General features: G+C 43.9%; 1 protein-coding gene across 3 annotated transcripts in view; it reads right to left on the reverse strand.

Moving 5' to 3' along the window:
- The window catches only part of MSL2 (MSL complex subunit 2), a 64,811-nt gene extending 39,462 nt beyond the window's left edge, over positions 1-25,349 (reverse strand). Inside the window, exons 1-2 of one of the 3 annotated variants that reach the window (XM_045031145.1) lie at positions 24,531-24,642; positions 17,982-18,044 (exon numbers count right to left, since the gene is read on the reverse strand). Coding sequence is in view for 2 of the 3 variants with exons in the window: in XM_045031146.1 (XP_044887081.1) it covers positions 24,531-24,672 (142 nt within the window). In the remaining variant the exon portion in view is untranslated. Of the gene's footprint in view, positions 1-17,981; positions 18,045-24,530 lie in introns of all 3 variants that reach the window. The other 2 variants (XM_045031146.1, XM_045031144.1) reach the window with 2 other exon arrangements.
- Between the last annotated feature and the right edge of the window lie 634 nt (positions 25,350-25,983).

The raw sequence follows: 25,983 nt of genomic DNA on the forward strand, positions 1-25,983 counted from the left end.
AATTTGTGATACAAACCAACAGATTACAAAAAGAGGTAATTGATGAAAAAATTATCTGGTTTCTTTATGCAACAAACTCTGCTTTCCATATGACTGAGAACCCACACTTCATTAACATGGTCCAGTCATTAAGACCAGGATACAGTTCATCCAACAGAGCAGATGTCACAGGCAAATTGCTCATAAAGTGTATGAAAGAGAAACTGAGCAGTGTGCAAAAGGTCTAGAGGGTGAAATTGTTAACCTGAGTCTTGATGGGTGGAGCAATGTCCACAATGATCCTGTTGTACGTGCTTGTGTGACAACAGAAGAAGGGAATGTCTTCCTTAGAGAAACAATTGATGCATCAGGAAATGCACACAACAGCAGAATACTTCCAAGAAGTAGCAGTAAAAGCTATAACTGTGAAAAAAAATTCAAATGTCTACTCCGCAGCTTAGTCATAAACAATGCTGCAAATGTATCCAAAATGAGAAGAAATTATTTAGAAGAGACTGAAGAGAGTCCCAAGCTAATAACATATGTTTGCAGTGCTCATTTGATGCACCTCCTAGCCAAAGACTTCAGTGTTTCAGAAATAAAGGCTAATAACGGTGAAATTTCAAAATACTTCTGTAACAACCACTTTGCAGCAGCTGGTCTGAAAAAAGTGAGAGGAACCAAGCTAACTCTCCCATAAGACATAAGACTCAGTAGTGGACTGTTTTGAGCACTATATCAAGAACTGGCCTAATCTGATGACAGTTTGTGAACAAAAACGTGAAAAAATAGATGGCACTGTCACAGCCAAAGTTCTCAACATTGGGTTTAAGAGAAATGTTGAACACATGCTGAGTAACCTGAAGCCTATTTCTGTAGCCTTGAACAAAATGTAGGGGAAATAGCTGTTTTATTGCTGATGTTGTTGAAATTTGGAAGGAACTGAGTGAGATCTTAAAAAGAGAAAATGCAATGATAGAGTTAAATTCCAAGCATTAAAAAAATGAATGGGACAAGCACTATCTTCACCTCATTTTCTTGCAAATATTCTCAATACTCAGTACGAAGGTCAAACCTTAACTGCTGAAGAAGTGGAGTTGGCTATGACATGGACATCCAGCAATCATCCCTCTATAATGACAAGTATAATAAACTTCAGAGCTCAGGGTGAACCATTCAAGAAATATATGTTTGCTGAAGATGTTTTAAAGAAAGTCACACCAGTGAACTAGTGGAAGCCATTTAAGCTCTTGGATTCAGAGAGTGATGAAGTGATAATCTCACTTTTAACAGCAGTAGCGTCTTCTGCTGGGGTAGAAAGAATATTTTCTTCCTTTGGACTAATTCATTCCGAACTGAGAAATCATTTGGGACCTGAAAAAGCAGGAAAGCTTGTTTTTCTTTTCTAGATTATATATAACAAACAGGAAAATGAAGATGTAGACGACTGAGTTAGCTGCAGAAGCCAATATTTTAAGTTTCTCGTGTTGACTTGGCTGACATAGTCAATTTAATTTAAAATATATATATGTAACTATATTAGTTAAAAACAATTTTAACAAAAACAAACCTGATTTTAAAAAACTTAAATATTTAAACAAACTCAAAAATTCACATGCTTGTTTTGTTAAAATATTGTATGCTTGCTGTTGAAGAAAAAAAATCCAGAATACATAACATTGTTTTAGTTAAATAAAACAATTTAAATGTCTGTCTGGTGATGTTCTCTTCCTAATACAGCATGGCAAGAAAATCCTCTAAATATTAATGATTAACCTGTTGAATTGGAGATAGTTCACCTCCCAATGACTTCATAAATATCTGCTTCAATTACCTCTGGTAAATGAAATAACCAAGCAATCATTTATTTTCTGATATAGCTGTAAAACTAATTTGAAAAGTTTTCAAAATAAATCACTTTAAAAATGTATAGCGTGTACCTTCTAAAAATGAAACCTACATCTATCTCTGAGTTGTGAAAAATATGTATTAAGGTTATAACCACCAACAAGAATGCTATTTTATGTAAAAAACCATGATTAAATCGAATCTTCCTGACTAGTGAATTAAATCAAATCCACCCTGCAACACCTCACACTTTTCTCCACACAATTAGGGAATACACACTGGCAACTACCAGCCCTGCATTACCTCTTCAGAGCATCAGAGAGAAAGATAACTTTATGGATAAGAGTATGTTATCCTCTGTGTCAGTCCTGGAGAATAAGTAGCTCATGTGAGGTTTCAAAATAAAACAAGCAAGACAAAAAAAACTACTATAGGCAGTAATAAACAAGGCCAATGCTCAACAGGTTGTTTTTTTAAATATATTAAACCAGGGGTGGGCAAACTTTCTGGCCCAAGGGCCACATCTGGGTATGGAAATTGTATGGCGGGCCATGAATGCTCACGAAATTGGGGGCTGGGGTGCGGGAGGGGGTGAGGGCTCCAGCTGGGGGTGCAGGCTCTGGGGCGGAGTGGGAGGGTGCTTCGGGCTGGGACCGAGGGGTTTGGAGGGGGATCACAGCTGGGGCAGGTGGTTGGAGTGCAGGAGAGGATTGGGGTGCAGGCTTCGGGTGACGCTTACCTCAAGCAGCTCCCGGAAACAGCGTCATGTCCCCCCTCCAGCTCCTAAACAGCGGCTCTGCGCACTGCCCTGTCTCCTGGTGCCACCCCTGTAGCTCCCGCTGGCTGCAGTTCCCGGCCAATGGGAGCTGCAGGGGCAGCGCTTGGGGCAGAGGCAGCATGTGGAGCCCCTTGGTTGCCCCTATGTGTAGGAGCCAGCGGAGGGACATGCCACTGCTTCTGGGAGTCACAGGGAGTGGAGAAAGCCCCCGATCCCACTCGCTGGCTGGAGCACCAGAGCAAGGCAAGCCCCGGACCCACTCCCCAGCAGGAGCTCGAGGGCCGGATTATAACGTCTGGAAGGCCAGATGCGGCCCCAGGGCCGTAGTTGCCCACCCCTGTATTAAACAGTCCTAGACATTTAAAAACACACACACAGAAGCAATAAGAATACCTCTTAAAATATGACGCTTAAACCAATCAAAATCTCAAGAATTTAGCTAATCAAGTAAGGGACAACCTGTGGGGAGAGGGGATGAAAATGCTCTAAGGAGGAAGGGAGTTTGTGCTACTGAGTTAAAACAGAACCTTTGCAATTAGAAATACCAGTGGATAGGAGGTAAAGGAACGTGAATGGTGAAGGCATTCCTTCCTAACTTGGTATTTTTTCAGCATGAAGAGCTGATGGCTGGCAGATACTTACTCAGGTTGGTAGCAAATAAATTGCTGGCGTCTCCCATTGAGGGTCGGGAAGGAATTTTCCTCCAGGGCAGATTGGCAGAGGCCTTGGAGGTTTTTCGCCTTCCTCTGCAGCGTGGGGTCACTTGCTGGAGGATTCTCTGCAGCTTGAGGTCTTCAAACCACAATTTGAAGACTTCAATAATTCAGACATAGGTTAGGGATTTGTTATAGAAGTGGATGGGTAGGATTCTGTGGCCTGCGTTGTGCAGGAGGTCAGACTAGATGATCATAATGGTCCCTTCTGACCTTAGAGTCTATGAGAAAGATTTGATACATCAATAACAGATCAAAGGTCCACTTGTGAGGATCTTGCATAAACCAACTGATTTTTTTTCTCCCTACCCTGCGAGGTATGAAAACAGGAAAAACTGTGGGATGGAGCTCACTGCCAAACCTTCAGGGCTGACTGACTGAAGGCACAATGCAAATCCGCTTTACTTATTTATGTAAAACATGGCGGCCTGATCACCCATTTGAATCAAGTCTACTTTTTAGGATACCAGGTATTAGTACTAATAGGACCACGCTCATTTCCAGAACATTGGTGCAGTAGTTTTTCCTGCAGAAAAAAGCCTCCACAACTTAAAACACTTCTGAACTACTTGATAGTATCAATATTCCTCTTTCCATGTTGGAGGGAAGGAAATTGCAGTGAACCATAGGTCCTTGATTCATTCAATGATACCCTCATTTATTGGCATGGCTAGGCTCTCTTGCTATGGGAAATAGAACATGTGGAATTATTTATTAAAATTTTCCTGCACTTCTGTCAGCTCAGCACTGAGGGTCTCAGTTACACTGGCCAAAAGTTCCTGGAATGCCTTGAAGCTCCTGGAATGCCCAGATGGGAATGCTGGGTTCTGGGTCACTGCCTTGCCTGGAGGAGACATTATGAGGAGCAAAGAGAGCAAGAGATCATCATAAATAAAATATCTCCTCTAGATACTCAATGTCTCCTGATCATCTGGTGGTCAGAAGGCTCTGACTGGTAAGGGTGACCTAGTTCTCTGAAGTGGTCTGGGATGGGTCTCTGTCATGCTAAGACAGAGGACCCCACATCGCCAAGCAGGTCCATGGTTCCATTTATTAAGGATAGAGCTAATGTGGATGGGAGATCAGAACGTAAGGGAGATTTTTTGGGTTGGGAGAACATCAGTCTGGTCCTCAATCGCCATCTCTGATAATGGTGACAATGACCCAGGGGGGCTGATGGAGAAAGATTGGTGACTGGTTCCAACTTGGTTCTGAGAAGAATAAGGCAGATCTCAAGATGCAGCTAGGCCTCTTCTCCAATTCAAGGGGATTTCTTCTGGAACAAAACAAGAGCCTAGTATCTGATGGTTAGGGTCAGCGTTGACACTGAGGAGCTCTGAAGACACCAATACAGATTGTTCCAAGGAGATGGTGTTGTTTTGTATATCAAAGATGTATCCATTTACACTGAGGTTAAGACAGAAGTGGGAGGATAAAAGGGGTAACACACAAGGGTGATGTCATGGTAATGGTCTATGAACTACTTAATCAGGAAAAAGAGGCCAATGAGATTTTTTTTTTAAACAACAAAATCATCCAAAACACAGGTCTTGGTGGTGATTGTGGACTTCAACTACCCAGACATCTGTTGGAAAAATAATACACCAGGGCACAGATTATCAAACAAGTTCTTGGAATACACTGGAGAGAACTTTTTACTACAGAAGGTGGAGAAAGCAACTAGGTGATAGGCTAGTCTGGATTTGGTTATGACAAATAGGGAGGAAAGAGTTGAGAAGCTGAAGATGGAAGGCAGCCTGGGTAAAAGTGATCATGAAATGATAAAGTTCATGATTCTAAGGAATGGTAGGAGGGAAAACAGCAGAATAAAGGCAATGGACTTCAAGACGGCAAACTTCAGCAAATTCAGAATTGGGAAGCAAGTCTAAGGGGAAAAAAAGAGTTCAGGAGAGTTGGCAGTTTTTTTTAAAGAGATATTAATAAGGGCAAAAGAGCAAACTATACCAATGCACAGGAAAGATGGGAAATACAGGATAAGGCCACCATGGCTTAACCAGATCTTCAATGACATGAAACACAAAAAAAGATTCATACAAGAAGAGGAAATTAGGTAAATTTACAAAGGATGAATATAAAAAAAACCCCAACATAAGCACATAGGAACAAAATTAGAAAGGCCAAAACACAAAACGAGGTTAAACTAGTCAGGTATTTAAAGGGTAAAAAGAAAGCATTTTATAAATACATGCAAAGCAAGATGAAGACCAGGGACAGGATAGGCCCTTTACTAAATGAGGAGGGAAAGACAATGACATAAAATACAACATTGGTGAAAACTGAAACACTTTTGCCAAAGAAGTCAATAGCGATTGGACGACTAACATAGCAAACATCAGTGTAAATGTCGTAGGATCTGAGGCTAAAATAGGAAAAGAACAAGTTAAGAATGACTTGGACAAGTTAGATGTCTTCAGGTCAGCAGGGCCTGATGAAATACATCCTAGAATATTTGAGGGACTAGCAGAAGAGATCTCTGAGCTATTAGCAATTATCTTTGAGAACTTAAGGAGGACAGGAGAGACATCAGAGAACTAGAAAAGGGCAAATATAATACCTATCTAAAAAAGGGAAATAAAGACAACCCAGAGAACTGCAGAACAGTCAGCTTATCTTCAGTACCCAGAAAGATAATGGAGCAAATCATCACACAATCAATTTGTAAGCACCAAGAAGATAAGGTCATACGTAAGTAATAGTCAACATGGATTTGTCAAGAACAAATTATGTCAAAAAAGCTATAATCTTTCTTTAACAAGATAACAAGCCTTGTGGATAGGGGATGAAGTAGTAGATGTCAGACATCTCAACTTTAGTAAGGCTTTTAGTACTGTCTCAGGCTTTTGGTATTAGGTGGGTACACAGTTGGATCGAAAACCACACTCAGAGCAATCATCAATAGTTCATAATGAAGCTGGAAGGACATATTGAGTGGTGTCCTGCAGGGATCTGTCCTGGGTCTGGTTCTATTCAATATCTTCATAAATGATTTGGAGATAATGACTTAACAAGTATTCTTATAAAGTTTGCAGATGCCACCAAGCTTGGAGGGACTGCAAGCAATTTGGAGGACAGGATTAGAGTTCTACACGATCTTAACAAACTAGAGAAATTGTCTGAATTATACAGGCCGAAATTCACTAAGGACAAATGTAAAGTACTATACTTAGAAAGGAGTAATCAATTGCACAAATACAACCAGGGAAAAGACTGCCTAGGAAGGAGTACTGCAGAAAAGGATCTGGGAGTTACAGTAGATCACAACCTAAATATACCCCAACAATATACAATAAAAGCTGTATTGGAGACAATTTATACCTTCAAGTCGGCGGGACTGCTATGAGTACCCGCATGGCCTCAGAGTATGCCAACATTTTTATGGCTAACTTAGAACAACGCTTCCTCAGCTCTTGTCCCCTAACACCCCTACTCTACTTGTGCTACGTTAATGACATCTTCATCATCTGGACCCATGGGAAGGAGGCCCTTGAGGAATTCCACCAGGAATTCAACAATTTCCACCCCACCATCAACCTCAGCCTGGACCAGTCCACACAAGAGATCCACTTTCTGGACACTACAGTTTAAATAAGCGATGGTCACATAACCACCACCCTATACCGGAAACCAACTGACCGCTATACTTACCTATATGCCTCCAGTTCTCATCCAGACCACATCACACAATCCGCTGCCTACAGCCAAGCTCTAAGATACAACGGCATTTGCTCCAATCTCTCAGACAGAGACAAACACCTACAGGATCTCTATCAAGCAGTCTTAAAACTACAATACCCACCTGGTGAAGCAAAGAAACAGACTGACAGAGCCAGAAGGGTACCCGGAAGTCACCTACTACAGGACAGGCCCAACAAAGAAAGTAACAGAACGCCACTAACCGTCACCTACAGCCCCCAACTAAAACCTCTCCAGCACATCATCAAGGATCTACAACCTATCTGAAGGACGATCCTTCACTCTCACAGACCTTCGGAGATAAGCCAGTCCTCGCTTACAGACAGTCCCACAACCTGCAGCAAATACTCACCAGCAACTACACACCACACAACAAAAACACTAACCCAGGTACCAATCCCCTGCAACAAACCCTGTTGCCAACTCTGTCTGCATATCTATTCAAGGGACACCATCATAGAACCTAACCACATCAGCCACACCATCAGGGGCTCGTTCACCTGCACATCTACCATTATGATATATGCCATCATGTGCCAGCAATGCCCCTCTGCCATATACATTGGCCAAACCAGACAGTCTCTATGTAAAAGAATAAATGAACACAAATCAGACATCAAGAATTATAATATTCAAAAATCAGTAGGAGAGCACTTCAATCTCCCTGGACACTCAATAACAGACTTAAAAGTAGCAGTTCTTCAACAACAAAAAAACTTCAAAAACAGACTCCAACGAGAAACTGCAGAACTGGAATTAATTTGCAAACTGGACACCATCAAATTAGGCCTGATTAAAGATTGGGAGTGGACAGGTCACTACAAAATAATTTTCTCTCTGCTGATACTCACACCTTCTTGTCAACTGTTGGAAATGGGCGAGTCCACCTTGAGTGCATTGGCCTCATTAGCACTGATCCCCCATACACACACACTTGGTAAAGCAACTCCCATCTTTTCATGTGCTGTAATATTTATACTGCTTTCTGTGTTTTTCACTCCATGCATCTGATGAAGTGGGTTTTCGTCTCTGAGGCTTTGGCTACACTTGCATTTCAAAGCGCTGCCGCGGCAGCGCTTTGAAGCGCTAAGTGTAATCAAAGCACCAGCGCTGGGAGAAAACTCTCCCAGCGCTGTCCGTACTCCACTTCCCTGTGGGGAATAACGGACAGCGCTGGGAGCTCGGCTCCCAGCGCTGGGGCTTTGACTACACTGGCGCTTTGTAGCGCCGCAATTTGCAGCGCTGCAGAGGGTGTGTTTTCACACCCTGCTGCAGCGCTGCAAATTTGTAAGTGTAGCCAAGCCCTAAGATGCCACAAGGACTCCTCGTTGTTTTTGCTGATACAGACTAACACGGCTACCACTCTAAAACCAGTAAAAGCTGTGTTATCTGGCCCTGTACCAACCGGAAAGCTCTATAAACTGGCATTTCTAATCTTCATAGAAAGTCCGGTTTGTAGTCCGGTTGGCATGGGGCTGGCAGGCTCCCTACCTGGCTCCACATGGCATCCTGGAAGGGGCGACATGTTCCTAGGTGGAGGAATGGCCACGAGAGGTAAAGAGAAAGGGGCTATGTGGGAAGTGGCTCAAGGAATAGCAGCAGCAACAAAATTAAAAGAAGCAGCATGTGACTGCTATTTGTAGGGTCCCTGGGAGAAGTGTTGTTTAGAGGCCCAAGTGAAAGGCAGGACTCAGAGTCTCCAGTGAAAAGGCCCTGGGGGAACTGCTCTATAACAGGACAGGGATAGGTTGAAACCTAGACAGGAAGGGGCTGAAAACTGAACCGAGAGACAGAGTCAAAGACATTAATAGGGGCACAAGGGCAGGCCCGGCCCTGTTGGACCTTTCACCCCAGAAGGGGTTTTGTTCATTAATTCATTAGACTATGCGTGACTTAACTGGAGGACTGAGTCACTGAAGACCCGCCTGACGAACTAAACAGCCGACGGAGGTGCTGGGAGCAGAGAGAGTGTACAGGTTCACACCCAATAGATAGGAGGTACTCATGAGAGGAGAGGTAAGAAGCAAATTGTCACAGGAACAAATATTTAATAATGGGCTCCTCAATCTATCAGAGAAATATAACATGATCCAATAGCTGGAAGTTGAAGCTAGATAAATTCAAACTGGAAAGAAGACGTAAACTTTTAACAGCCAGAGTCAGCCATGGAGGCAGCATCATTAGTTGCCCAGCAGAATCAGCCACGGAGGCAGCATCACTTTTTTCCACAATGAATATAAACAAGTCAAAATACCAAACACAACTATCTGATGCACACCTTGCTGCAATCCGAAGGCTTCAATTGCTCAGTCACTGAGGCCAAACATCAACAAACTGACAGAACTGAAGCGTTGTCAGGTGTCTGGCAAACACTAAAAACTCTCTGGCAGACGAATAATTGTATAAAGTTGTATGCTTTTTTTATTTCTAAGAAATCTGAAATAAAAAATAGAATGTAAATGTTTTCTTTTCTGAACACCATCTTCAGTGACATCATTGGCCCGCTGGGAGGATTTGAGGACTGGCACTGGTCCTAAGGTAAACTGAGTTTGGGACCCCTGTTCTATGGCCTGTGTTATAGAAGAAGTCAGACTAGATAATCACACTATTAAAAAGTTCAAATAGGAGCTGTTTTAAGAATTTTATTCTTGAAAAGCTCTTACCCAGTTTATTCAAAACTTGCACAGCATCTTCTCTCAGAGAGACAATCATAAAAACTTGCATGCATTTGAGAGTAAGTGGGAATTTTCTGTGGTTTTCTAATGGGGCTTATGTGTGCCTCAGTTTCCCCTATATTTTGCATGGCTACCCAGTGGGGAAAAAGAAGTCTAGTTTGCTCTCAAGACAAGCTAGGAGTTACAGGTGTGTGTATGCATCTGAACCTGAATGCATCATTAAAAACGACTGGCCAATACCAACCCCATATAAATGGAAAATCTGAGCTGACAATGGGAAACCCAATCACCAGGACATTGACGCCTAGCAACCAATGACCCAGAGGGAGATGAATTTCCTTTACCTCTCAGCAGGGAAGCTGAGCAAAGGTTCCAGCTTGAAAACAAAGGCATGGGAGGTGTGAAGTGGAGGGATAACGTGCTGGTTTCTGGAGGAAGCTGGGAGCTCTCTCACTGGTAACTAAAGAGGTCAAACAGAGAGACAGAGCCTGAATATGTGGTTCACTACAGCTTGGCTGGGGCTCTGGGTTAACCAGAATGGATTATGCTTTAACCTTCATTTCTCTGTGCTGATCTAAGGACTTTCAGACCCTGTGTGCCAAGGGACTAATAAATGGTTACGATGTTTTGAAAAGGCTACCTGTGTTGCTGTAAATACTCACTGACATCTGCGCTACAGACTAAGGGCTGGTCTACACTAAGGGGAAAAATCGATATAAGATACGCAACTTCAGCTACGTGAATAACGTAGCTGAAGTCGAAGTATCTTATATCGATAACTTACCCGTCCTCACGGCGCGGGATCGATCTCCGGGGCTCTCCATATCGACGCCGCCACCGCCGTTCGCGGTGGTGGAGTTCCGGAATCGATATAAGCGCGTTCGGGGATCGATATATCGCGTCTAGATGAGACGCGATATATCGATCCCTGAAAAATCGATCGCTACCCGCCGATACGGCGGGTAGTGTAGACGTAGCCCTATATTGGTATAACTACGTTGCTCAAGGATGTGAAAAAAATTCACACCCTTGAGTGACGTAGTTATATTAACCTAATACTTAGCGTAGACAGCGCTATGTCGGCGCTTCTCCCAGCAACATAGCTACCACCTCTCAGAGAGGTGGATTAACTAAGCCAATGGGAGAGCTCTCTTCCATCAGCTTAGAGCATCTTCATTAAAGCACTACAATGGCACCAATGCAGCATTTTAAGTGTAGACATGCCCATAGAACACTGTGCCCTGAAGGGGCACAGTATAAGCCTCCTGCAAGAGGTCTGGCTTGGCTGGATTCTCTGCAGGGAATCATGGAGAGAGACAGACAACCTGGCTACACTTACAGTTTGCAGCACTGGTAGTTTGCAGCGCTGGTCATCCAGCTGTGTAGGAGCAGCGCTGGTGTGTGGCCACATTTGCAGCATTAGCAGCGCTGTTGGGAGTGATGCATTATGGGCAGCTATTCCAGCATTCAAGTGGCCGCAACGTGCTTTTCAAAAGAGGGGGGTGGGGTGGGGTCTAGTGTGACAGGGAGCGGGGGGAGAGAGAGAGGGGATTTTTGGAGCCAACACTGTGTGTTTAGCTTCCTGACTTGAAAAATCAGAACATGTTTCCAACCCCTTAGTCTTAACTCTTAATTGCAAACAGCTGCAGCAAACACAACTCCCGGCTGTTTCATTCACTCTCCCTGTCTGCCTCTCATCTGATTGTTTACAGCCAGGTACAGATGATCACAGCAAACAGGAGCTCTGTTTGTTTTTTAGATAAGCGGCAACGGAGCTCCGATCGGAGCTCGTTCACAACAAAACAAAGAGAGGCTGCATAACAAAACAAAGAGAGTAATTTATAAAAGCATTCTGGGATACACCTTATACCCTGGAGGCCAATCACAGCGCTGATGTGTGGCCACACTTGATGACCAGCGCTGCAGCACCAGCGCTGGAATCCTTATTCCCCATGCCGAGTGAGGTGTACGGCCAGCGCTGCAGCCAGGGAGTTGCAGCGCTGGAAGTGCCCTGCAGGTGTGGCCACTTACTAATTGCAGCGCTGGTAGAGGCTTTCCAGCGCTGCAAATCGCCAGTGTAGCCATACCCAGACATTGCTGATGCTGACTGTCAAGACTTGGAATCTTGGAGGCCACATGCTTGCCCGTGGAACCATGTGGGTCCTTGGGGCCTGGCACACTAAAGAGGTCACTCCCAGAAGACTGGTTATAGGCTGGGGCATAGACCAGACTCTGTGACCCTATGAAAGCATTAGCTATAGAGGAGCAACTACTGACAAACCTGGAGAGATAGGACACATACCACACTCCAAAATAACAAACATATGCAGCTTGATCTAAAGCAGGGATTCTCAAACAGGACCCCTCAGGAGGTCGCAAGGTTATTACATGGAGGGGTCGCAAGCTGTCAACCTCCAACCCAAACCCTGCTTGCCTCCAGCATTTATAATGGTGTTAAATATATTTAAAAGTGTTTAATTAATTAGGAGGGGTCACACTCAGAAGCTTGCTATGTGAAAGGGGTCACCAGTAAAAAAGTTTGAGACCCACCGAGCTAAAGAAATATCTATTACCTATAGAAGGATCTATGTTATTTCTAAGCTGCAAACAAACAGGCAATATTGCCATTAAAATATAATACCTAGCCTGCTCCCACTGAAATCAATGGCAAAAAAAACCTATCTCAAGATTTGATGATAAAAGAACCCAATATCTGAGCACCTTCCAAATAAAATTGATTAGCAATACCAAAGTTCCTAATGGACTTCATGAAGTCTCTGTCTGGCTTGTCTCCTTTTTAGGGGTATAAAAATTCCGGTGTTTTCGTACCCATGTGAGAACAGCATTGGGCCACAAACTACAACCACAAAAATACAATTTGATTTTCTTCATATTTTGCAGAAATATTCTCTGTTGCCAACAAAGTAAATCTGTCCCTGTAGTTAAGACGGCAATCAGTTGCCACTATAAAGCCTAATTTTGCACTCCTTTAACTTTTTTCATAGATTTTAAAGCCAGAAGAGATCATTATGGTCATCTAACTTGCCCTCTTGTATAATACAGACCACAGAATTTCACCCAGTGATTCCTCAATCAAGCTCACACGCTCTAGCTTTTAGAACAGGGATCGGCAACCTTTGGCACACAACTTGCCAGGGTAAACACCCTAGTGGGCCGGGCCGGTTTGTTTACCTGCCATGTCTGCAGGTTTGGCTGATCGCGGCTCCCACTGGCCGCGGTTTACCGCTCCAGGCCAATGGAGGCTGCGGGAAGCGGCGTGGGCCGAGGGATGTGGCTTACCCTGGCGAGCCACGTGCCAAAGGTTGCCGATCCCTGTTTTAGAAAGCCATTCAATACTGATTTAACCTCTAATTTTTGGGTTGACAAAATTAGTTTAAAATTTGCCAGATTTACTCTGATAACAAAAGAGAATTTTTTTTTTGAAAATTCAAACTGTTTTTGAATTAAGTCATTAAACACATTCTTGATCTGAAGTTGACTTGTATGTCACCCTTTGTAGTAGTTTACCTCTTCATTCTTTATGTATAATTAAATCTCTTTGAAAATTCATACATTTATTGTAATTAGCAACATTAATTTATTTTTGTTATAGATTTCAAAGCACTGTATGTAGTTAATGCATTCAATTAATGTTTATGGCTGTCCTACTGACGGCTAGAACATGTTCTGAAAGTTTTAAATGAAGTAAATACTTTTTGAGAGTTAAATACCGGTACTTTAAAATTACTCCTAAGGCATTCAGAGTTTGCATCATGTTATCTGGGTACTCTGAAATCGCATAAAACAAAAAGGGTTCTCATTCCATCAAAATTAAATAGCTATCTCCACAATATTACAACAATAAATAAACTTCTCTCCTAAAATACATAGGAGAAGAGAGATGGAATTCAGTATTACTAAAAGGTTAAAATATTCAGGAACTCAAAGACCAAGACAACGGTGCAGAATGAAATCTAGAGCTGAGAGGTTTAAAGATGAATTCATTGCCAAAAACGTGTAAGGTGTTGGCATCTTGGATTAGCTAGGCAGTTCACCACTTAGAAAAGTTATGGTATCCTATGACACAGTCAAAGGAGATGGAAGATTATGATCTGTTTTGGTGACCTGCCAGAGAAGACTGATGGAATTGGTTAGATTTCATAGATCTTAAAAGTGGTAATATGATTGATGGTTGTTGACGGTTTACAATGATGGGGGCTTCATCTTCTGTCCATGATAATCAGTGACCCCCAAATGCACTCTTCTTGGGCTTTGCTCTCACAGGTTACTCTGGTTTTACTAATGAACCAAGTAAGGAGACTACTAGATGGCTATAGTCTTTTGCTAAATCTGACCAAGTATGATTTAAATAATTGTTTATTTTATGCTCTAGCTGTTTAGACAGAAAAGAATCCTTTCCTCAAAACAGATTCTTCAGCTCCCATCTCTACAACAGGACAGAAATACTTCAATCTCAAACTATAGAATGTAATGGTCAGTCCATTACAATGGTATAATCCTACATTATCAAATGTCAGTCTCAACTCAGATACAGGAACCAAAATGTGATCAGCTCTGGATTAAGGCAGCAGTCACCTACAACAGCTACACATATGGCAGGCATTAATTCCTGAATCAATCCAAAAGAAGAATCCTCTGTGTGGGTATGGATGTCAGCCAGCATGGTCAGCCTCAGTGTCTCCAGCACCTCAAGGAGGAACCTGAGAACCCCAGGAAGGATCTCTGGAGTGCAAGAGGGCAACCTACAAATCAATTTTAGGTTCATTTTAATTCCGTACCAGACCTCAACCAGTTGTAGAGACAGTTTTTCAGCAGAAATGCTTATTTTATATTAGCTGGAAAAAGCATGGTCAATCCTCCCTCCAAATTACCTTTCAATTTATCCTGAGCCAAAGGAAGAACTTTTTGGTTTAGAACCAATTTAAGCTGAACTGGTATAACTTTCTTGTGTAGTCAACACCTATGCAATATACAGCAAGCAACCCTAAACAAGCAGTTTTCCCAGGTGTAAAGCCCAGGAGCTGATTCTTCATGACTAGGGCTAACCTTAGCTAAAATTCCTGCAAAAGGTCGTCTGTGGAAAACAGTTCCTCTGGAAAGGGACTAAACTCTACAAAAGTTAACTCTTCCATCTCCCCTCTGCCACCTCTTGCCCATGTACCACCACATATAAGCAACTATATGTACATTTTCCAAATATCACAACTTTTTCCCTTAAAAAAAAAAACTACTTAAACAATCCCCTAATTTGCTACATTGGGAGATTTTTATAAATTATGCTGGTGATCATCAGGGGAATGGAGGAAGGGCAGTTGCAATGGAGGGCCATGTATAGGTATCCTGTTCATCCCACTGGTGATTGTCTACATGCCCACAGAAGTCACATTATTCACAAACTTTGAAAGAGGTGTATTTTGATATTTCCTCATGTACATTTTCAAGGGCAGGAATGGTAAATGTTTAAGACTGCCAGTATTTGATAACCAGACAACACTATTTTCTATCACTGAAGATGGAAGGGAAAAAAAGAAAAATGTATGTCAATGAAAAGTATTTGTCAAGCTCTGAACCAATCTAGGCTGCTTTTCAAATGTGAAAGGAAACACTAGGATCTAGTTCAACGACTACTCAGCCTTCATTCCACTTGACCTAGGAAGAATGCTCATAAATGCAGAGTTCTAGGACTACACTTAACCACCTTTATTAAATAGGGTTAGTCTTTATTCTGTGAGGACTCATCCACAACCATAAGGGAGAGCCCAATACTTGTATTCACCTAATTGAAGTTATGTATGAGTAACTGGAGTTCTTTGCGTGTGTTGCTTCTGCCTATTCCCACCTGTGGGACACCTCCCCCTTCCATTTCCAGGCACCTGAGAGCCTTGGAACTTGGAACCATTTGGGAGTCACACAAACATCTTAATGACCCTGAAAGTTCAGAGCAGAGGTTATTAGTATAGGTGCTGCTGAAGCGAGCACGTACAAGGATTGTATGGCCCCAACTGCCTTCATCCTTTCAGTTAAAAATTAGACTTCAGTGAATTAATGTAGAACTCCGGGCAACTCTTGAAGAACTCCAGTTAGTGATACATAACCTTTCCTCTAAGATATCCTTTGCATATTTGTACATGTGGGAGTTTAGTGAGCAGTACACCTGGGAAGGTGGACTGAGCTGTTCTAACTAGACAAGGATGGCAGAATTGCCCTCCCAAAGATAGCTTCAGTCCTGGATGCTGAAACAAGAGAAAAATGCAGAAAAAAGCAATTCCATGTACCAGACTAACACAGAGATGCTGCCTGAGCCCTAGTGAAATGAGCCCTAAACTCTACACGATCTGGAATCCTAGCTAATGTGTAAAAGTTTCAACACACAGCCTAGTCCACTTAGACCAGTGGTTCTCAACCAGAGGTATGCATACAGGTGGGGATATACAGAGGTCTTCCAGGGGGTACATCACCTCATCTAGATATTTGCCTAGTTTTACAACAACAGACACACAAAAATCACCAAAGTCAGTACAAACTAAAATTTCATACAATGACATGTTTATATTGCTCTATATACTATATACTGAAATGTAAGTACAATATTTAAATTCCAACTTATTTATTTTATAAATATATGGTAAAAATAAGTCAACAATTTTTCAGTAATAGTGTGCTGTGACACTTCTGTATTTTTATGCCTGATTTTGTAAGCAAGCAGTTTTTAAGTGAGGTAAAACTTGAGGTATGCAAGACAAATCAGACTCCTGAAAGGGGTACAGTAGTCTGGAAAAGCTGAAAGCCACTGACTTAGACAAACACTGCATGAAAATGACTTTCCCCCCTATAATGATAGCCACAAGTACAAATACTCAAGGGCACTACAGTGACAGTTTTTCAGGGTAATTCTAAAACAGATAGTGATATAAAATAGCTACATAATAATAATGGTTTGAAAGGAATAATGGAAGGCTGGCATCCCTGAGGACTCAAGCAAAACCAAGGAAAGCCAAACCTGTCATTCCTGTTATTTCTAAGGTTTAAAAAAACAAAAGCAGAAAACATCTGTAAAATAAACGATCAACATTTTGGGCATTCTTTATACATCCTAAAGTAAAAAAAGGATACAAGCCCAGCTTTTAAAAAAAAATCCTTTACAGTTCACCTGTAGAACCGCCTCTTCCTGCAAAGTGCTAAGCTAGTATTTCTGTGGCAGTTTGTGGCCACGTTAAGCAAACTTACTTTCTAGTACAAAAGTTTAACCGGGAAAGTTCCAGTTTTCCAAATTTAGTTTTTGTAAGAGTAAGAGTTATAAAATTGTCTGTTAGGTGACAAGCTGATACTGAAAAGTCATCTAAACTTCTGAACAAGCCCTGAAGGGGTCCAAATTATCTAGGGAATCTAGAAAAAAAGTTAGAAAAAATATATTAAAGCAGTAGAAAAAGCACTTATAAACTTTCCCTTCAAATAGGAAATACTTTTTCCATAGCAGAATAATATGTTGCATAAATGTTTACAAAACTTTGTTTTAGAATGAATTGTAATAATAACAAACCATACTTTAACAGCAAGAAGACCTGAGGGTGTGCATTAGTAAGCTTAATTTTTATGCCCCAAACACATCTAAGGAATACACCAATGCCTCACAGAAATGCTGGAGTGGTTTGTTTCTACATTATCAGCTCTTTGAAGAGTCTTCTTGCATTTGTCTGTAAAAGCATCACGCACACCTATAGTGCTGTAAAAGTAAATATCATGGTATGGTCATGTCTACACTCCAGGTGTGCATCAGTGTAACTTCATCAATGCAATTACACTGTAGCAAACCCACAGTGTAGAGGCCATGCACTGATGCAGAGTTTACTCTAGTAACTTACATTGGTGCAGCCTATCCACATTAGGGCTTTATACTGGTGTAGGTTCATCAATATAGTTACACCAGTGGAAATATTTCTAACAAACCAGTCCTGTGTTAGTTTTAATTGTCATGCCACCACTGTGTGGCTCCAAACACTTCTGCCAAGACGGGTGTACACAGTGTTCTAACACATAGCACTCTGCCCTGTGTGGAACCTACTGGCACAAACTAAAAGGTACCTAGTGCATACTAAATACCTTTTAGTTGTGCCAGCAGGGTATACACAGGGTGGTTCAGAGCTCTCTGCAATTCACACCTCCATAGACCAGTCTGCAGACAAGCCCTAAGACAGTTTTAAAAGTATTATCAAGAGAATGTGAGATTTCTTCTGCTTTAAGGAATTACTATACCTCAAAACTGATTTCAGCCACTGTATATGCTTGCCCTTTTACAGATTTCTGTTTTGGAAGAACCTAGAATGTTAAATGGGATATCTTTAGGGTGGCATCAGAAGAATAATTAAGCATAACAGAACAAAATTTTAAAAGGTGAAATTTAAGTTATATTTCAAGAAAAGTCTCCTGATAGTGAGATATATTAAACTGTGGAATAATCTCCCAAGGGAAGTGCAGGAAGTCCTATCACTTAGAATCATAGACTTTACGGTCAGAAGGGACCATTATGATAATCTAATCTAACCTCCTGCACAACGCAGGCCACAGAATCTCACCCACCCACTCCTGTATCAAATCTATGTCTGAGCCATTGAAGTCCTCAAATCATGGTTTAAAGACTTGGGGCTTTTAAAACTACACAAAATATACCAGGGGTAGGCAACCTATGGCACATGTGCCAAAGGCAGCACACGAGCTGATTTTCAGTGGCACTGCATTTTAATTTAATTTTAAATGACGCTTCCTAAACATTTAAAAAAGCTTATTTACTTTACATACAACAATAGTTTAGTTATATATTATAGACTTATAGAAGGAGACCTTCTAAAAACGTTAAAATGTATTACTCCACCTCATCACAGAATCACAATCTAAAATCAACAACACACAGGCAAAAAGAGGGACTGGAGAAAAGGAAGCAGACAAAAAGCACAGACTCCACAAAACAGATTGGGAGGTAAAGTATGAATCATACTAATTTCTTATTTTAATAGATACATTTTTTTTAAATTAAATGATAAATTTGTTTTTATAGTTGAATGAAGGATTGTGGAACAATGTGGGTTTAGAGCAGGGGCGGGCAAACTCTTTGGCCTGAGGTCTGCATCGGGTTTCGGAAATTGTACGGAGAGCCGGTTACGGGAGGGGGTCGTGGCCCAGCCCCCACCCTCTATCTGTCCCCATCCAATCCCCCTGTTCCCTGACAGCCCCCCCCGGACCCTTGCCCCATCCACCGCCCCGCCACTCCCTGTCCCTTGACCGCCCCCGGAACCCCTGTCCGATTGCCCCCCCGCTGCCCCATCCAACCCCTCCTCTCATTCCTGACTGCCCCTCTGGAACTCCTGCCCCCATTCAACCCCCCCGTCTCCCACCCTCTGACAGCCCCGACCCCTATCCACACACCCCCTCCCTGACCACCACCCCCAAACTCCCCTGCCCTCTAACCAACCCCGCTGCTCCCTGGAGCACCAGTGGCTGGCAGCGTTACAGCCACACCGCCCGGCTGGAGCCAGCCACGCCGTCGCCACTGCGCAGCACAGAGCACCGGGTCAGGCTGGGCTCTGCTGCTGCGCTGCCCCAGGAGCTCGCAGCCCCACTGCCCAGAGCACTGTGCCAGTAGTGGAGTGAGTTGAGGCTGCGGGGGAGGGGGAACAGTAGGGAAGGGGCCGGGGGTAGCCTCCCGGGCCAGGAGCTCAGGGGCCAGGGAGGAGGATATCATGGGCCGAATGTGGCCCGTGGACCATAGTTTGCCCACCTCTGGTTTAGAGGAAGGCTTAAAAGGAGTGTGTGTGCTTGGAGCACAAGATAAGGAATAAGTTAAATCTACATAAACCACAGGTTTAACTAAATTAAATGGTGTTTTAAAATTAATTGTTGAACCAGTTTCATTAAAATTTCTGCGTGTAGACAAGGTAGACTGCTTAAAATTCTTTGGTTTTTGTTAATGCCTGTTTAACTCCAATTACTAACATTCTGGATAAAGGAAGCATTTGTTAAAGATCCAACATCCATTGCCCAGTCAATTAAAGTCAGGAGCTCAAACACAGCCCTCATATTTTCTTATTATTTCTCATCCCAGGTTTACTCTCCTGATATTTCTAATTTAAAAAGCCAACAAAAAGGTTAAAAAATATTAAAATTGCCTAAAAAGGGAACAACTCCAATTATAAAGTTATTTTTAGGTCATCTTTAATACCTATTTAACGTCAATGACTAATATTTTGGAGAAAGTACACCTTTGCTAAAGATTAATTAACTGCCCCTGCCTCCACTTCTTCAATAAGGAAATGAGATTACAATACACATCCATGAAACACTCTGATGTCTTCCAGCAAAAAACCCCAGGGAAAAATCATACTTGACATTCCTAAATTAAAAAACAAAAAGCATACTTTTTTTTTGTGGGAAGGGCAGGGAGCAGTTGGGAGAATTCAGGCCATCACTACAAATCAATAAAGCAGCAAAAACAGAACAAATCCAGTTTGTTTTGTTTAATCTTTTTTAGGTCCCCTTTAAGGCATCAACAAGAGCTGTGACAGTAGGGATGGAAAGGAACATACGGATTTTAGATATATTCATAGAATCATAGAATATCAGGGTTGGAAGGGACCTGAGGAGATCATCTAGTCCAACCTCCTGCTCAAAGCAGGACCAACCCCCAATTAAATCATCCAACAGATTTTTGCCCCATATCCCTAAATGGCCCCCTCAAGGATTGAACTCACAATCCTGGGTTTAGCAGGCCACTGCTCAAACTACTGAGAAGTAATAGATTTTAGCAACAAACTGGATACAAGGAGTAAATGAGAAAAATGAAACCAAAGTTGGAGGGGCCAAAAAAACAGATCACACATTTTCTGCCATGATAGAAAAGTGGGAGAGGGAGTGAAGACTTGAACAGCAGGTAGGGAAAAGGGGACGGCAACGTCAGCTTTTTGTCACAGAGTTTAATTTGATGACTGACACAATGTGAGTGCCACATTGTAAGCTCTCCTACTCAACAGGATTATTCACATGCTTAAGTGTCTATAGATTCAAGGTGGGCCTTCTCTTTGTGGCAAGGAGGCCTCTGGAACACACAGCATTTAGCAAAATGGTGGGGTGAGGTCCGATCTATGTTGGGGCCTCTATGCACTACTGTAGTACAAATAATAATAATGAGACTGAACAGAAGTGGGAGAAGTCAGGGGTAAAGAGATTTAGAAGCTATAATTGTAGATAAGGTATATGAAGCCAAGAGAGTAGATGAATTAATCCAAGGGGAGATATGGAAGGAGAACAGGGAGCCTGTGGAAATCCCAAGAAAAAGAAGGGAAAAAGGAGGAGGAACCACCAAGGTAAACACTGAAGGAGCAGTCTGTGTGATAAAATAACCATGGAGACATGAAACCATGGAGGAAAGCAAACAGAGGTCTACCACAGTGAAAGAGACAGAAAAGGCAAGGAGGAAGATGGAAAAGAAAAGATAGCTCTTGAACTTCACCACTGATGACCTAAAAAGAGCAATCTCAGTGAAGCAGAGGCATGAAAACAAGACTACAGAGGGCCAAGGAAAAAGTTAGCAGAGAGAAAGTCAAGGCAATGAAAATAAATGAAGCAGCTTGGTTAAGAAGGGCAGGAGGGAGATGGGACAGTAGTTAGACAAGGAGGCATTAAGGGAAGAGAAATAGCATATGGGAAGACAAAAGTAAAGGGGCTTGATGAAAGAGATTAAGTATGAGCAAGAAAAAATGATAGAAGGCTTAAGGGAGGTCAAGGGGTAGAACAGGGATTCTCAACCTTTCTCTTTCTGAGCCCCCCCCCCCCGCAAACACATGCTATAAAAACTCCACAGCCCACCTGTGCCACAACAACTGTTTTTCTGCATATAAAAGCCAGGGCTGGCATTAGGGGGGTAGCAAGCAGGGCAACTGCCCCAGGCCCCACCCCACAGGGGGCCCCGCCAAGCTAAGTTGCTTAGGCTTTGGCTTCAGCCTTGGGTGGCGGGGCTCGGGGTGGCCTTTGGCTTTCTGCCCTGGGGCTCAGCAAGTCTAATGCCAGCCCTGCTTGGCAGACCACCTGAAACCTGCTCACAGCCCCGAACCCCTGGTTGAGAACGAATGAGGCAGAAAACAGAGTCAAACAATCAGGCAGAGGGGCTGGAGAAGAATCATATAATGTTAGTGACTAGGGTTAAATAGAACATTGAGACAGATGGGTGCAGTATTTATACTATAATAAACAATCCTACCTTGGTATTGAAGGCAGGGGTAGGGATAGTAGTCAATCTGACTTAACCTCTAATTTGTATGATTTTAAGGCACATAAACATTAGTTTGACCTAGCTATACTGCTCTGGGCTGTGAAATGTTTCACGCCATGTGCAATGTAATTAGGTTGACCGAACCCACTCTATAGATGCAGCTAGATGGACAGAAAAATTCTTCCGCCAACCTAACTACCACCTCTCAGTGAGCTGGTTTAACTACACATCGACCAAAAAATCCTTTCCAACGATGTACAAAACATCTGCACTGTGGCACTGTACTGCAGAGACATACCCTCACAGGAAGAACCTGCAGCTCCTACATAAGAAGCACCATCTGAGACTAACTGAGAAGACTTACCTGCTAAGGCCCTGATCCTGAGTAGTCTCACTGAAATCAAACTGAATTACCCATTCATGTGCTTACCTTTACTACCAGCAGTAGCTCAATGGGACTACTCCTGGTAATAAAGTTAAGCATAATAAGCCTTTGCAGGATAAGGGTCTGAATTAGCAAAATAAAATGGAACACAGGAACTGACATACTAAATCAGACCAGTATCATGTCTCCAATAACAGCCAGTATCAGATGTTTTAAAGAAACAACACAGTAGAAAGTTATGGAATAACATTTTATTCTAAACCCCACCTGTGAGAGTTAGATTTCTGTCCAAAAGCATGAGTGATTATATCCCTTCCAAATATTTTTTGCCTATTTTAATCCTTACTGTTGTAATGCTATATGTCTGAATTATCCATATGAATGTCCAATTCTTTTTTGAATCCTGTTACGCTCTTGGCCACAATGGTATCTTTTGGCAATGAGCTATATGGGGTAATTATTTGTTACAGAAGCTCCCCGACGCAGTGTTCCATTCCGGAACGCCTTGCATAAGTCAAATTTTGCGTAAGTCAGGAACGTATCTCTGACAATTACGCCAAAAAAAAAAAAAAGGCAATGTATGGAACTTACGGAACTTTTTCCATAAGTCCGGATTTCTGTAAATTGGGTTTGCATAACCCGGGTAGCGTCTGTATGTGAAAATTTTTGTCAGTTTTAATTTGCTGGCTTTCAATTTAACTGACTGTTCCTTTGTTCTTCCATTATGAGAAAAGGAGAATAAAAGTTCCTGGTCTGCTTTCTTTATACCAATACGCTTTGTGTATCTTTTGTCACATCCCCCCTTGTTCATCGACTTTCTAAAAAACTGTCCCAATTTTTTTTCCTGTTCTGTCAATGGAAGTTTTCCCACTACTTCTAATCATTATCACCCACTGCTGAGTGCTCTCTTTTTCAGTTATATCCTTTGTGAGGTAGATTGACCATAACTGACCCACAGTATTTCAGGAGACAGTATACCTTTGATTTTATAATAGCATGCTTTCTGTATTATTGTCTTTATGCATCCTAATGTTCTGAGTTTTTGGTTTGTTTTTTTGTTTGTTTGTTTGTTTGGCCCAGTACTGCAGACTTTCCAGAAGTCTTTTAAAACAGTCAAGAGCAACTATTTTAAGGCAGCTGAGACTTGTACTCGCCATTCCCAGCTAGTGATACAAATCTACCACACCTTGCACATGCTCCCAATCTATCCACACAAAAATGCCACCAGCTTGATTTCCAACAACAGCATCATATCCCCTCACTCAGCGCACCTAGCCACTGCATGAACTGCCCTGCCACATCTATTACTTTGCAAATCTAGTAGACAGGGAAATACAGTACACCCACGTGGAAATGTTTTGGTTCCAATGCCTGTTGCCAAAACATTTTGGTTCTAATTCAGCTTCTCTGTAACAGGACACAACGGTTACAAGTTACTATATACAATGATTTGGAGGTACTGCATGCTTCTTTTTGCACAAAGCTATACTTAAAAAATTTGGACTCAATTAGCAAGGTTTCTATGTCTGCATGTCAAGTATCAGGGGGTAGCCGTGTTAATTTGTAGCCACAAAAACAAGGAGTCCGGTGGCACCTTAAAGACTAACAGATTTATTTGGGCATAAGCTTTCGTGGGTAAAAAAACCTCACTTCTTCCAATGCAGGTTTTTTACCCACGAAAGCTTATGTCCAAATAATCTGTTAGTCTTTAAGTTGTCGCCGGACTCCTTGTTGTTTTTATATCTGCATGTTTTCCAGTGGAGTTGGAAACTTTCATGGTAAATCCTTTATTGGGTATTTTATAAGATCTCAAAAATTAGAGGGGTTGTGTTCCCAGCACACTCATTCTTGGAATGTTTTCTACATTTCTCCAGTTTGTTGAGGGACAAGGTGAGCAATTTTGGAGTTGCTGGAAAATATGCAATAGGAGTGGGGGGGAAAAATCTAACTTCATTGGAACCTATACAGATTCCTAACAGGTGTCACACCTTATAGATGTGCCCCCACTCCCCTGGAAAGGGGATAAACAACGGTAAGATTTGCGTTATCGTTTCCCTTTTAAGTGGGTGTAAAAATAATCAGGATTCAGCGCTGTTGGTTCCCAAGGATACACAAGGCCCCGAATTCATTGTGCAGCGAACAATAGAAAACTCCTCACCGCAAACACAGCAGGAGAGGGACTGTCGGAAGTAAGGTAGGAGCTTGGTGACCTCGGAGAAGGCCTGGGGGTCGCCGGGGTCGTAGTTGAGCACCAGGCGGCTCGCTGACACGTAGAGAGCAGTGGCATTCACCGGGTTCATCGCAGCCGCTCCAACGCCCACGGCTCCGGGGTGAGAAGAAAGGGCGGCGGCTAGTCCGCGGCGGCCGAGAGTCAGCGGGGATCCGGGGCCCCTGGAGCCGACCGGCAGCCCAAGCGGGCGCGGAGCCCGCGGCGCTGCCCGGCGCGGGCTGGGCGGGGCGAAGGGCCGCGCTGCGCCGGGCTCGCTCGTCGCCCCGCAGGGCCCGCCCGGCCCTCTCCGACAGAGTCACGGGGCCGGGGCCTGGCTTGTCCGGCGGCCGCGAGGCTCCTCCTCCCCCTGCAGCGGGCCCGGCGGCGGCGCTACTCCAGGCTGCGGGCCATGCCGGGCCGCCCGCCCGCCGGGCCTGCTCCTGTCGGCCACACGCCCTCACCCGTCCCGCCGGCGGCTTAGCAGGGGCCCCGCATGGGGGCGCGGGGCGGGAAGGAACCGCGAGCCCAGCGCAGGGCGGCGGCGGCCCGGACCGCGACTCCCGATCCAACTGCAGGAGAGGGGGCGGATGCACCAGGCCTCAGCACCGCCGCATCACCGCGCCGCTACCGCGGCCTCCTGCGCGGGGCCGATGGCTTCCCCTGCTGGGCGCTCGGCAGAATCCGCTGGCCGCTGCGCGCCGCAATGTCAATAGCAACCGTTAGAGCCAACCGTCACTGCAGAGCCATCGCTGCCGCCGCCGCCTGGCTCCGCGCACGGCGCATGCGCGGCCCGGCCGCGGCTCTACCCGCAGCAGAGGCCCAGCCCCGGCGGGTGGAGGTGGAGGTGGTGGCCAGCGCCCCCTAGTGGGACCCGGCCGTGCCCAAGGAGCGAGTGCCGGGGACAGCCCCTGACAGCTCGGAGCTGGCCCGGCCCTTCACAACACGGACTCCCGCCCAGCCCAGCTCCCCACGCGGCATGGCGCAGTACAGCACGGACCCTTGCTCAGCCTGGCTTAGCATAATCAGAGCCTGGCGCAGCACGGACCCCTGCCCAGTTCAGCCCAGCCCTTAGCACAATGCAGCACAGACCCTACTGTCCTGCAGCCCATCTCAGCATAGCTCTCACCCCCATCCAGCCAGGCTCAGTACAGCATGGGACAGACCCGCCCTCTTACTCCTGCCTACCTTGGCTGAGCTCAGCATGGACCTCCAGCTCGGCCCCCCCAGCGCAGCCTGGCACCTGAGGCACCCCAGCAGACAGCACTCTGTCCAGCCCGGGTCAGCACAGCGTGGGATGCACCCACCCCCATCCCGGCTCAGCCCAGCCCAGCATGGATCTCAACACAGCTCAGAACAACACAGATCCCTACCCAGCTCAGTCCACCACAAACCCCCACCCAGC

Source organism: Mauremys mutica, chromosome 9, assembly GCF_020497125.1.
Source record: "Mauremys mutica isolate MM-2020 ecotype Southern chromosome 9, ASM2049712v1, whole genome shotgun sequence".
Classification (NCBI taxonomy): domain Eukaryota; kingdom Metazoa; phylum Chordata; order Testudines; family Geoemydidae; genus Mauremys; species Mauremys mutica.